We start from the raw sequence: 13,804 nt of genomic DNA, 5'->3' as shown, positions 1-13,804 counted from the left end.
AAAAGTTTCTCCAGTTCCGGAAGGCATGGTAGCCTGTCATTTCTTCTGCAACCCCTTTTTGGTCCTGACTTCAGTTTTATAATAGAAGCAAAGTCTACATATCATTTTCTATTTCACTGATGCCACCTTTGAGCACATGTTCATGGGTGTTATAGTATTTTCTTAGTCTCCTAGAAAATATTTCTGCTGTCTTGTGTTTTGTTTTTCCCCTTGTCCTTCCCTGTGCCCTACATATGCATGTTCGCAACATAGAAGGTTTCTGCCAAACCGCTGAGGGATGTGTCAACAGGCAGGCCAACTACATGGGTCCGTAGACATTAAGAGCGATTTTTCCTTTTTTTTTTTTTTTTTTTTTTTAAAGATTTGAAGCGAGCTGGTGTTGGTTTTGATGGGTTACGTTTTCTTTGTCATTCTTGTTCCATCTCTGTGTTCAAAGTAACTTTCTGTCTTTGCGTTTGATGTTTTAGCACAGTTCTACTTAGTCATCTAGAGAAACTGTAAACTTTTCACTGTTTCATTCCTGTTCAAAAATAAGTTTCAAGTGTGAATATTGCTGTTAGTAAGATCTTGAAGCTTGGTTCCTTATCAAGTAACTTGTTTTCAAGTAAACTTGGTTATTGTCCCTTATTTTATTCCCCCCTCTCTCTCTCTCTTTTTTTTTTTTTTTTTCCTGGATGCATCTCAAATACTTTTTTGCCACTGGTTTGTAATTACTTTCCTGAATTCATTTTGTGTGTGTGTGTTTTTTAAATAATCGTGGCATGTTTTTATATGAGAACTGCTTTTTTATTTCACAAGTTACTACTATTTAAGCCGCTGAATGTATGCTTTAGAACAGCTTTTGAAGTGTTGTTTTAACTATTTGGTTTCGTTTTTTAAATTAACCTTTTCAGAAATTACTTTAGATTTTGAAGACTGCTATGAACATTCATGTCACTGCTGTGAATTCACTATATTGCTAAAAATGAAGTTACTACTGAAATTATTAGGCAAAGTGGAATATACTGTATTGTGAGCACTTCTCATCTGTGACCCAAGTAATCATCTTGTGCATTTGCTTCTTGCCTCTTTTGCATATCAGAGCTATGGTTTCCATGTAAAGCTAAGGAGCTTCTGAGCTGGCAGAGCGTGATAAAAGTTTGGTGGCTTAATCCAGTCTTTTTGTGGGCAAAAGCAGCCCACTGTAGTTCAGGTATCCCCGTCCTGCTGAATGTGTTTGGCAATCGGGTGCAGCAGCAACCTGTAGCTGCTGCGAAGCTTTTTAGCAGACAAAAGACAGACCTTTTAAAGAACTGTTGCAGTCATAGATTTCTTTTAAAATTGTGCCTACGAACCTTACTGCTTCAGATTTCTGGTTTCTAATGTAGCTCTCAAGATGAAGTGGTGTATATTCATAGAAATTCAATGGAAATGGGGAAAAAAAAAAAGAAGCTTGCCCTGTAGCTTCAGTCATTTGAGGCCACTTGCTGCGTGCATGGAGAGGAACTGCTGTCTGGGTAAGGCTTCCTGTGCTGTGAGGAAAAGGCAGATGAGCACAGCTGTCCTGCTCTGCTGAACGTGTGCCTCGGTGACACCGGGTGCCGATTTTCGATCCCCTAATTCTTTTGGGTTAATAGATATTTCTGTATGTATAAAAAGCACTAGAATGTAAGAACCCTTCATTTTCTGTGAGGATTATGAATACTTTTTCCTGTCAGCTCTAGACCTTTTCACCTTTCCAGCAGCTCGCATATGTTAACCAGCGCTGAATTTGACTGATTTACTGCCTTTGCTCTGGGAACATTTTGTACCTACGCTCCAAATATCACATAGGATTTTTCAGTTAATTTCTTGGTGCGCTTCAGTGTCACGATTTTGTCTTAGCTTGGGGGGGGGGAAGGGGGCTTGTAACTCTTGCTGGCGTTCTCTTGCTGGCTGCTGAACTTAATGCCGTATGTCAGCAATTAAACAAATTGATTTGAGCGTAACGAGCTATCTGTATGATCTTTCTGCTGTGGGCAGTACTGTATTTCCCTTGAAGGACTCTCGACTCTGATTTTCGCTGGTTCTGCCTTGCAGAACCCTGACTGTTGCTCACCTCGCGCGAGTGTTGTTCCCAAGGTGGGACTGGGGCTCCTTGCAGTGGTTTTGCAATGCTTTCATGGTGCTCTTATTAGAAAATTATTAGTGTGATGTTCGTCTCTGAATCAACTGGTAGAACAGTTACTCTTGTAGCCCATGTGTGATTTGCTGTTTTCCAGGCCCATTCCTGGATGTGGATAACTAATTGTGGATTTGATATATATGTCAAATCATATATGAATTCAAGAGGGGTCACCCTCAAAAGTTTAAAAATTTGAATAATATGCATATAACGATAGTTTGAGCCATGCACTGATTTCAGGTCTTCCTCATTTTTCTTACGGTCTTGGGAAAGTTGTTTCTAGTTTTCCATTGGCTTGCGATTTGTAAAATGGCTTCTAATACCTCGTATGAGGGAAGTATGCTGAAGTACAACTGCAATAGTTAAGATAGTTTAGCTCCTTTGAAATATTTTAATTATTCTCAGTATTCTGAACTGCACCATTCTAAGATGAACTTAGTATTTTTTTTTTTTTGTTCTTTTTAAAGCATGTGGAAAATGCAAACTGAAAGTGTCACCCAGAAGAAGAAATAATCGTATTTCCTTTTTCTTCGTGAATACTGTAATTGAACATAAGCCAGCTGAGTAAAATTTTGCTGACAGGATTTTCCTTTTCAGTGTTAAGATGTTAATATTAACCTTAAGGACTTTGGGAATGGGATCTTTATTAGCGAGGAAGGAAAACTTAAGTTGAAATATCACATTATTGCCATATACTGGCTTTATTTTCATAATAGAGAGATGCTCTGGATTATTACAGGTAGGCTTGAGGACTCTTGCACTTGGATGCTGCCTGCGGTAGTTTGAAATACAGTCAGGAAGGTTTTGAGGATGGGGCGTAACTCGTATCAGTGGTTTCATTTTTGAAAAAAAGTTCATTTCTAATAAAGTAACATGAATTGCAATGCTTCTGCAGCTAGAAACAATGTTCTTTTAATATTTCCCCTTAATTTGGGATGAGAGGACTTAGACCCCAGAGGTAAGCCTTGTGGTGATGGTACATGGTATGCGCTCTGTTAGCCAATTAAATTCTCAGGCAGAAATTATGAATTTTATTACAATTTTTCAAAAAGTTGCAGTTTTACTGATTAAAGAATAGAGTTACTTCTTGGTTATGTTTCGGTGTGTTGTTTTTGCTCAAGTTCAGTGAGGCATATTGCCACCTTGAGTGAGTGTGTGTGTGTTTGTTTTTTTTATTATTATTTTTTATAAATGCTGCTTGATTGAACTTTGGTCTCTACCACTTATTCCTTGCCCTTAGACAAACTCGCGCATAGCAGGCCTTCAAAGACCTTGCTTCTGCTTGGCCGTCCCTTGGCATGGGTGCCTTTTGCCTGATATCACAGCTGTGCAGTAGTGGTGGTGGTTTGTTTTTTAAACTTAATCACACTTGCTCTGCTCTGTAAAGAAAAATGTACTGATATAGCTCTGTCAGTAGAATTTATGAAAATGAAAGCTTTCCTGCTGTATAATACTGTACCAGTTCTTGAAAAGTGTTTAAAGTTCACTAAAATTTTCCTGCATGTTCAGCCGCATGTGAAAATGCCACCTCCTCTCCTGCCCCGCCACAAGTTTCTTAGGAGTGTGGGTCTCTAGGGAGCTGAGCAGTATTCTTGCATGTAACTTAATTTTTGCATTATCCATTGAACTCTTATGAATGGGGAAATAGCTAATCAATTACCTATTTTTTCTTTGGCCATTTAATACTTTTGCATTTAATACTTAATTACTTTTATTGAGCAAACAGAATTGTGTATTTCATCAGATTGCACCAGCTGACTTAGAGTGTCGAAATTCCAAATTTATTTCTTTCTCAGATTATCTTGAGGTTACCCTTAAATGGGAAATATTATTATTTTAAAATACCACTTGATGGAGATCTTTTGGGAAAGTATTTGAAACCGCTATTATGTTTACATAGTAAGAACCTTTAACTTTAGTAAAACTATTCATATAAACTTGAATTCTGGCGAAACAAGTGGTATGTATTTCAGGGAGGCTGCATTTATAATTTGGAACTGTGGGAGATATAGAGATGGGAGAGCTAGAATATGGCATCTTTGGAGTTCTTTATACTTGGTACCTGTTTATTTTAGATAAGGATTTCATTAACTCCCTTTTCCCTTACCATTCATAAAACCTGATGTCCCAGAATATGTTGTTTGCTGCTTAGCAAGCTGGTCGTCTTTTCCCATGTTATAGTTAAAGGTTGGCCTTTTTTCTTTTTTTTTATTTTCTTTTTTTTTTTTAACTTCTTTTATCATTTCTGGTTTGTATCTTGAAACCCTATGGAGGATGACTGGCTGTTAAATGATGGCAGACTTGCAGTGGCCATGGAGTTGAGCGATGTGGTTGTGCGCAGTGTGTACCAAACAGTGTACCCATTTTCTGCAGTGTCCTTCAATCTGTGCATGTCCAACTGAATGTGCTGCTTGCATCTGTAGAGCTAGTTCAAGTGTACTCCTATTGGTATGCTGTTGTGCCCCGCTAAGCAGACATGCCAAAAGAAGGGTGTACGCAGTGCTCTAGTGACTGTAGTGCTTTGGGGTTCAAGCAGGTATGTCTGCATAGCTTTGTGTTGTCTAGTTTAAAACTGTGACCATAGTTTAAAAACTGTGACCAATGTTTTTGGTTCTGCAGACAACACAATATTTGTCTTCACAGTCTCAGTTAACTATCTGAATAATGGAGTTAATGCTTTGCAGCTTACCTAAACCTCCTGCATAGACAGCAGAACCATCTACGAGAGGGGATGAGCCTTTATTATTCACTTTTTTTTTTTTTAAATTAGTGAAATCTAAAGCACTTTGTATAAGATGAGGTATGAACCTATTACCTATAAAGGCACAGATTTCTTGGTTCTCCATGTGTAACTTCTGCCAAATTACTTTAAATTACTAATTTATGAACATAAAGGGCTGCTCAATGCGGAACGAAGAAAGAATCTGAATTATGTCAGTAGATCCTGATAAATCCTTCAGCTTTTGAAGCAGACATGTCCATTTCTGAAGTTATTGCTGAAAGTGTACTTGGTGAACAGCTCTTAAAAATTATCTTTATCAATGCAGTAACTGGCCTAATATTATTAATGGTAACTTCTTAAACTTTTTTCTCTTGAAACGTTTTTCTCAAGTACAGAGTCAGAAGTGTTTGCAATACTGTGGTATAAATCTATTTTATTTTAATTGGTGTAAAGGAACAAAAGTCTCGTTTTAAAAGGGGTGGGTCAAATCTTGTTATATTCGTTGTCATGCGTGCTAATTGTGAAGATTTGCATCTAAGTATCTGAATGGGTGAGTATTTTTGGTGTAGTTGCAAGGCACATTGTGAGTTGCTGTCCTTCTTGTTTCTGCACAGAAAATCTGATACATCAGCAGAACTGCAAAGTATTTCTTCCTTTGGCAGGTCCAGAATCACATGTGTCACCTTGAAATAACCCATTCCTTTAGTTTCAACTGCAGAAGGACCTTCTATTGCTCCAAACCTACCAGTAGAAAGGCCTGCTCCAGCTTGCAGCTTAACGTGCTTAATCTTGCCTCCTTTGAGATCAATGTTGCATCAAATCCCCAAGAAAATGAAACACCCTGCTTGAAATAAAGCAGATTGTAATTCCATTACAACTGAGTTTCTGTGTTTTTAATTTGAAGGCAGCATCTCTTCAAATGTAGCATAGGATTTCCAAAGATTTCACGTAAGTATTTTTTGTGAAAGAGGAATAAACTGTTTCTGAGTTAAGGTGAAACCACAGAACTCAAGTTTTCCTGTAGAAATAACTGCTTAATAAGTCATACTTCAAAGATGGATTTGATTTTTGTACAACTTGCAATCCACTGAATTTTCATTTGTAATCAAAATAAATCTGGAATTTTTCTCCTAAAATTTTAATGAAAAGTAGCACAAAACAGGCAAAATGGAGGCTAATTACAGTCTTAACTAAGGTAGGCTTTGTAGGTTTAACTGCTACTGAAAATTGTTGATAAAAATGATCACCTGTAGTTACTAATATGCGTAGGTGGCTTCTGGATAATTTCTGGTCCGTCTCACCCTCCCTGCCATTTTCCTCCACTGAGCCGCTTCTCATGCTGTGGATTTCCGAGACAGAGGCTCTGGAGGAGGCTGGTGAAGGGGCTGAAACTGGGCAGGACGCAGAAGTGGATTCGAAGGCAAGAGAGGCTGAGACTAATCCAATTCAGATTTTCAGTGTAGTGAAAGGGTAATGGTCTAGGGCTGGAGAAGGGGGAAACCAAAGTCTACCAGAAATGCTGTAGGGAATTTGGATGGAGATTGTGGGTTGTTGAATTGCCCAGAAATTGTAACTGGTGAGTCTGTGCAAATGAGTCAGTATTGTGAGTAATGGTGGGAAAGTGGGTCAAAAATTGATGCTTATCCAGTGGCTATTGGTAACAGCTGAAATCTAGCAAACCTTACCATGGATAGTTAGCCGGTTAAATCGCATCGTGAAGGCTTTGAGATAGTACTCCGTCGTCTCGTCCTGTTTGGCCTTTCCTATAAATTACTTCAAACTATGGTTATTTAAAAGGATGACACCATGTTCAGGGAGAACGTATCACGTTTGGGGGCTTTGCTCTTCGGAGCGCGCTATCTCATGTACCTCATGTTCTTCCAAGAAGTATAAGTTTAAAACATAATGGTGTTTTAAAAATTGATTGGCAGTGGCTCATAAAATCAAATAAGTAGTTCCTAGATATTTCTGGAAGAGTCTTTTGAGCATGGGCTATGTGTGCGCTTTTGTTTCATGACAGCAGACAGTGTCCTAGAATTGCAGGGAAAGGGACTTCTCTGTAGATATGTCTGTAGGTATCAGTGTGGTTTCAGGGAGAAATGGATATAGGTTAGCAAAACTTACTTATATAGGAGTTTTGTTTGTAATTATTGAAGGCTGTGTTAAAGGAAGACCTGGTTTTAATATTTTAGTACAATTGATTCGTAAAACAGATTGGTGCATACAACAGATTTCAGTTTCTTGATCTAGACCAAGTTAAAGTAAGTCATTATACTTGTATTTATTGGTGTGATATAAATCAGAGCTAAACTATTCCTCTCTTTTTTTCTTTTTTTTTCCTTCTTTGTGTACAGAAAAGATGAAAAGGAATATGCACTGAAGCAAATTGAAGGTACAGGGATATCCATGTCGGCCTGTAGAGAGATTGCAGTAAGTGTACATAAATGAAAGAAAGTATTTTTACTGACATTATTATTCAACACATAATATATTTTTATTCTCTGCATTAAATAACACAAAGCTTATCTAAAATGTTTTCCTTGAAATATGCAAGCATGAAAATTATTCAAACACAAGCTTTCCATAAAATGCTTTCTAAATGTGTTTTTTTTAAATGCGTGGAAAAAGGTGTTCTTACTAGGTAATAGTAATGGCTCTTTCTGGTATTGTTTTTGCTTTATCTGCTTTTATGTGTTGGAAGGGAAATAAAAGTGGCCCTTGTAATGAAGATTTATTTAAAAACTGGATTTTTTAAAATGTCTTTGAAGAAAAAAGGATCTGAAAGAGATTCTAACTGCCATTTCAAGACAGCTTGCTAAGAATATATTTTATTTCAGATGAGTGGTAGCTTACTCTTCTTTTGTGCCTGAGAACAGTTTGTTCTCATTACTCAGTCTGATTTGTGAAGTACAGAAGGTTTTCATAGCAAAATGAAAAATAGCTTTAATTGGATTTTTATTACATGTATCTGAGGGGGAAAAAAATTGATTCATGAGTTACATACTTTTGAGCACAGCAGTGCCCCTAGGTATGTGTGTTTATATAATTCCTGCAAAGTTGGTAAGAATGAGGTTTTTGTATTTAAAAATAGAATTTGATCCTTACAAGTTTATTTCGTGACTGAAAATATGCCTCCCTGTCTAAGTGCTGTGCGGTGAGCTTGCAACTTCAGTGTTGCGAAAGAGGGGCACTTGCTTCATCAAACATTTACCTTGTTTGAATGCTGTCACTGTGCGCAGGGCTGTTGAAATGTAAGATACGATTTGTGCCAAAGACTTTTTGTAATTGAGTAGCGTTGCACAGCGCTGCAGTGTTCACGTGTGCAGTGCGTTTTGTGAGGCAGGAGAAACCCAAGATGTTCATGAACTGAACAAACCACTGTCTTTTTGTGTAAAGTACACAGTGGCTGTGTATGAAGAAACTTAGAAGCTAAAACTACTTTTAAAGTGCTTGACGCTATAAGGTGAAGGTCACTCACTGTGGATTTGAGGGGTGGCTGCACTGCTGTCAGTTTACAAGAATCTGTCCCATGATCTTTTTGCTAATATTTCTGCATTTGAAAGAAAGAGTAAGTCCTCTTCAGCATTGATACTGGATTGTGTTCTTGTTACTACAACTCCTGGCTATTTTGATAGCAATGTTTTTTGTTTTGTTTTTTTTTCCATGGACAATAGTCCATAGACGACTTTTCCACTGTCATGATAAGACACAGCTTGTTCTGACATACTTGGGCATAACTTGGCTGTGAAGTAGAGAGTGAGTGTCAAACTATTTTTCCTCTGATGATAAATCAGCATTTTAGTCTTTTTTTTTTTTTTTTTTTTTCCCTTAATTGATCAAGCTTCATGCAAAGCTCAGTACAGCCTTGGAAACTTCACAGCTGGTGCATAAGGTGTTTAAATCCCCTGAATGGTTCCTCCTCAGAAGATACTTTACTCCTCTCCAGACTTTCTCATAAAACACTATAGCTTGAGATAATGTAGCAAAAACTGTATGCCCCAGTGGAATTTCAGGTTGGTTGAAGATTAGAAATGTGGAAAAGGTGAAGGTGAACTAGTTGAAAAAGAAATATGATTTTTCTTTCTTACAGACTAGCATGATCAAGCACATTTTCCACAAAAAAGCAGATGTATAATTAATATATTAATAGTTAATCCTGTATTTAAAAGCTTAAGTAGATAACAAAGAAGGTAATGTTTGCTGATTAAATAAAGATTATCAACCTGGAAGGAGGCCATGGTAAAAGATCATATGGGTAGTTCTTTTGACATCTAACTTAAATAATAATTAAAAAAAATCAGAAATGGTAATTTCCTAGATTTTTAAGATAAATTTATATTCGACCAAAGTTCAGAACATGGAAGAAAAACCGGTGTGCCTCTGTGTGTGTTTCACAATCTTAATAGTTCTGTAACTGAAAGACATTATCAAACGTGTTCAACAAATACATTGCTGAAAAAGGCATTCAGTTCTGCAGTCCAAGACCATTTTGTGTATGGTATAGCCATATTCAGATATTCTGAATACTTAGAGTAAGATCTACTGGCTAACTTTCCCTAAAAGAAAAGGCAGACTACTCATCTCTCCCCAGGTTGCGGATAAAGTTGGTCTGTCTTTGCTTAGGACTTTAAAAAACATAAAGCCTCCTTTACCACTATTAATGTGAGCTTTTTGTGGAAGAAGGCTTGTGTCAGTGATAACATCAGGCAGTGCTTCCTGGGGCAAGGGATGATTACTTTCTTTCAACTGTAGCGTGATACCTGCTGAAGCAGGAATCCATATTTCAGCCAATTCTGTTGTATTAGAACATGAAAATACTAGAGGGGATTCTTATATGATAAAGACTTATGCAAATTTCTTTTTTAAAAGGCTAATTCCTTCTGTGTAACTAGAGTCTATTCTGAAGATAATTGAAATACCAACTATTTGTGTGTTCTTGCAAGACAAACTGTCACTGGGCTTAAGTGTCAGCATTTTTGAAGAGAAAAGCTGGAAAATATACATGAGTTATGAAATGTAGAGTTACCATTTTTACATGATTAATTAACAAATGTGACATCTCTTTCAGTTTAAGACTTGTATTAGCTTATTTTGGAACAAGTGACGGGTGAAACCTTTTCCTTATTTCTTGATCAGCAGGGTGAGATTTCTAATATTTTTGTAACATGGGCAAGGAAATTCCTGAAGTAACAGAAGTGGTACATTTAAACAAAACAGCTTTAGGAATTTGTTAATGTAGTTTTATTGTAGAAGATGGAATAAAAGTAAAATATATTTATAGATGTTAAGACCTTAAACCTGTGTCCCATTCAGATGTGAAACATCAGAGCATAGAGGCAAGACCACGTAAATGTTAATTGCAAGATTGCTTAAAGATGCATTGGACCCTCCACAGCAAAAGATCAGATATTTATGGTCCCAGGTATTAGCGCTAGGGTTTAGATTTCTTGGTGCAGAAAGAACTATCTTGCAGTTTGGAAGGAGGAAACTACAGAGTTTAGTTTAATAAAGTGTGGAGATAGTGATTATAAACTGGATTTATAAGCAATCAGGTTCACATTTTGTGAAAAGTTTTTATACATTTTGCTGAAGAGGTAACTTAAATATATTTGGGAAAGGAAGACTTTTTAATTCTACTGCTGTTATGTTTTACTTTTTGCCTTGTAGCTTATCTAAGTGACTTCCTTAGAGTGACAGGTGGAGACAGAAGAAACAAATCAGAAGTGTATTATTCATTAAGTTTTTTTTTCCTGAAGCATCTTGACCATCATCCCTCGTGAACCAATAGCTAAAACTATTTAAAAGTCTGCAGAGAGCTAACTGTAATGGAATTTTGTATTTACTTATCAAAAAAGCACCAGTATAATACAGCTTTGCCTGAGATTTTTTGCCCCAGACATTGCCTCCTGTGAAAGGGTCATGCTGGTTATTTCAGATACCTTGTTCTCCACAGTGAAGGAACTATAAACTTTTAATTGTGGATTTTGGGGAAAAAATTCTCGTAGAGAAAAGAAATAAAAATGTAAGCCTCTTCTTTATCAGTGCCATTCAGTGGCTATTCTTAAAATATCTAGATAAAAAGCCTCTCTCTGAGCATGGAAGAGCTTCAGTGGAATTGTGATATGTAAGGCTTGGTAAAGGCATAGGAAAACTACAACCACATTGTGAGTATTAATAAAAAGAGTGTAGGAAAAAGCAGTAAAATGTCTTTCCTTCAATTTCAGCTTTTTTTATTCAGAGAAGGAAATGAGTTCAGTGACTGATTCAGAGCGTGGAGCGTGGACTTGGGCTGCTGGACTCCAAACTATCTCCATCAGAACTTGTTTTAGTGGTTAAGTTGCTTTCAAAATATGTAGATTTCTGTTGCCTTTTACATGAGGAATTGCAGAAATGAAGGCCTGAATGGTAGTAGAGTTTAATTTGGAAATCCTCAGAAAAATTCCAGTGTTGAGCAACTTGGTGGGTTACAGTATGATTACTGTTATGTGCTTATTTAGATTTAAAACAGTCTTCTAGTACTTCTCTCCATTTGTAATAGAAATAGAGCCTTGCCTTTAAGGTGTATTTACAGTAAGCAGATTAACTGTACTAAGAAAATAGCATTTGGTACTTTGTACTAAGAAAATAGTATGATTATACACCCCTTGGCAGTGGAATACAATGAAGAGGCTTTGATTTGGTAAGTTCCAATATGAGACATAAGTCCTTCTCATGGCCTGGGTTGCTATTCTGAGATTCCTGACCGGGCACTCAACTTGGGCACCTAACACAAAGCTCTGTCTTGGAAAATTTTTGAAGGATTTGATCTGTTTGGGTTCCCAAGTTTTTTCTTGGGTGTGTTTCTCATCAAAACACACATGTAAACTAGTACTTGTAACAGTTCCTAGGTATCAGTTGAGCATATTATTTTCAAAAAAAAAAAAAAAAAAAAATCAGAGGGAAGTCGAGCTTACTTTTCATTTGTCAATGAGAAATGGTCAGTGTTTTTAGTGGGTTCTGGCTGTTCTCTTACTGAGATGGTAGAATTTAGGAATGTTAAATATAGTATTAAAAGCATCCTGGAAACCAATAAAGCATTTATAAGTCACTTGTACTTCAGTATATATCATCTTGCTCTGAATCTCTTTCCACTCTGGAAAGTGGGAAGTTCAGGAATGTCTTTTTTATGAGATCATTTTTTCTCTAAGTGGACAAAGATGGCTACTAATAAAAATTTCTTTTCACATGAATCGGTGACTGGAGTTACGCCCTAGGAGGCTGTTCTGTCATCTCTTAGGTCTTTTCAGCTTCTCCCCCTGCCCCAACTCAGTCTTTCAAGGCTAAGTTATCAACATGAGCAATCTTCTCTGTAAACAGTGAACTTAATTCTAAATTTCAGTGGATTTTCTTGTATCAGCATTTTTTTTATAGCTCAGTATCCTTCTTTCTGTTTAGAAATTTGGGCCAGACCGCAACAGGTGGTTTAAGTGGGAGAAGCAGAGCCACAAAGCAGAGCAGTGTTTCTCTCCTCGCCTTGCCTGTGAGTGCTCCGAACTGTTGCAGTTTTATCCCGTGTGAATGTCGAGTCTGGGATGCATAATCGTTTCAGTTGCTGCATCCTGTGCCTGTGTGTGCTAGCTGTTAGTGAAGTTGCTGGAGGCAGCTCGTTCTGGGAGACCTTGAAATATTGCCAAGCACACTGTGGGACGTTAGTGGGAGCATTAGTTGGCCATTGTGTTCATACTTGCATTTACGGGTACAGGCGAAAATAATTCAGGCTGTAATGTTAAATGAGTTACTGAAAGCTGATTTGAACAATTCAGCATGCACAAATTATTCTCAGGCCTTTTGCGTATTGATGCAATGTGTGCTACAAAGTGCCAGAGGGTACAAATATTTTGGCATCCTCAGTTTCTGAGGGTGGGCAAGGTTTTGGAAGCATTACTGGCCAAAGGATAGGTTTGCCAACCTTTTTGCGTTTGTCATCTCCCTCAAGCGTGGCGGTCCCACTGCATTTAGGTTTTTCCTTTCAGCCTCCCTGCGGCTCTTCCATTGCACGTTAGCAGCTCTCTGGGGCCGTGGCTGTACCGGGGAGGTCCATCCGGCTGTGCCGACTCCGTCCAGAAGTACCCCGTGTCCTTGCCACCTGCCCCGCGGTGGTTCTCCTGGCAGCGTGGCGTGGGGCGTCCGAGGGCTAGCGCTGCTTCTTGCTGTCTCTGTATCTCTTAAGAAAGTGGAAGAGATTAGTGGTACAGGAATTATGGAGCTTTTCAGTAGTAATCAATTACTCTGAAGTCCTGCAATGCCACGTGACTTTTATCAGACACAGTTGCATAGCCTTACATAATATATGCAAGTCCTTTGTATTGGCTGTAGGGACGGTCCCTTATCTGGACCTTGGATATCACAGCAGTTGGCATTTTTACTGTTATGTAGAAAAACAGGTTTCTAATCTTGGTTCCCAACTTCTTTTTTTTTAAGACAAGGTGAGGTAAAACAAAGTTTTGAAAAGTCTGGGTGTCTCTGAGTGCATCTGGTACATGAGATTCCTTTTGAATGTCAACATTTCTTTCCCCTTGCCAAGATAATATAAATACATAGAATATTTGACAATACAACATCTCTCCATAAATTCTCTACTACCTAATTAGAAAAGGTTTAGACTTGTGTTTGTGGAAACTTTGAACCTCCACTTGCCTTTCAGTAGCTGGAGGTAGTGAAATAAGTTTAAAAAAAAAAAAAAAAAAAAAAAAGGATTTTTATCAGAGAATTAGGACATGTGTTAGCTAGAAATGTCTGTTTATCGCAATTTTATAAGTATGAATCAGCTGGAAGGAGGTTTTTGGTTCAGCTACATCACAACTCATGTTTTGCATGCCATAGGAAGAATAAAAGCTCTCAGAGTTGCATGGTCTAATCTTGTATAATCTGTGTAATTTAAATACCTTTTTGTATAAGGG

The 13,804-nt window shown here is 37.6% G+C and overlaps 1 protein-coding gene across 3 annotated transcripts in view; it reads left to right on the top strand.

The window, feature by feature from the left end:
* Window positions 1–13,804, top strand: part of CDK19 (cyclin dependent kinase 19) — a 133,567-nt gene that overhangs the window by 13,522 nt on the left and 106,241 nt on the right. For 2 of the 3 annotated variants that reach the window (XM_064508882.1, XM_064508883.1), the window contains one exon: window positions 7,220–7,295. The exons of the other annotated variant lie outside the window; for it this stretch is intronic. In XM_064508882.1, coding sequence (XP_064364952.1) covers window positions 7,220–7,295 — 76 coding nt within the window. The remainder of the gene's footprint in view (window positions 1–7,219; window positions 7,296–13,804) is intronic. 3 annotated transcript variants of the gene reach the window in all.

The sequence above is a fragment of the Dromaius novaehollandiae genome, chromosome 3, assembly GCF_036370855.1.
Source record: "Dromaius novaehollandiae isolate bDroNov1 chromosome 3, bDroNov1.hap1, whole genome shotgun sequence".
In the NCBI taxonomy this organism is placed as follows: domain Eukaryota; kingdom Metazoa; phylum Chordata; class Aves; order Casuariiformes; family Dromaiidae; genus Dromaius; species Dromaius novaehollandiae.
Note: the sequence above shows the minus strand (reverse complement) of the source record. Positions and strands in the feature narration are given on the sequence as shown.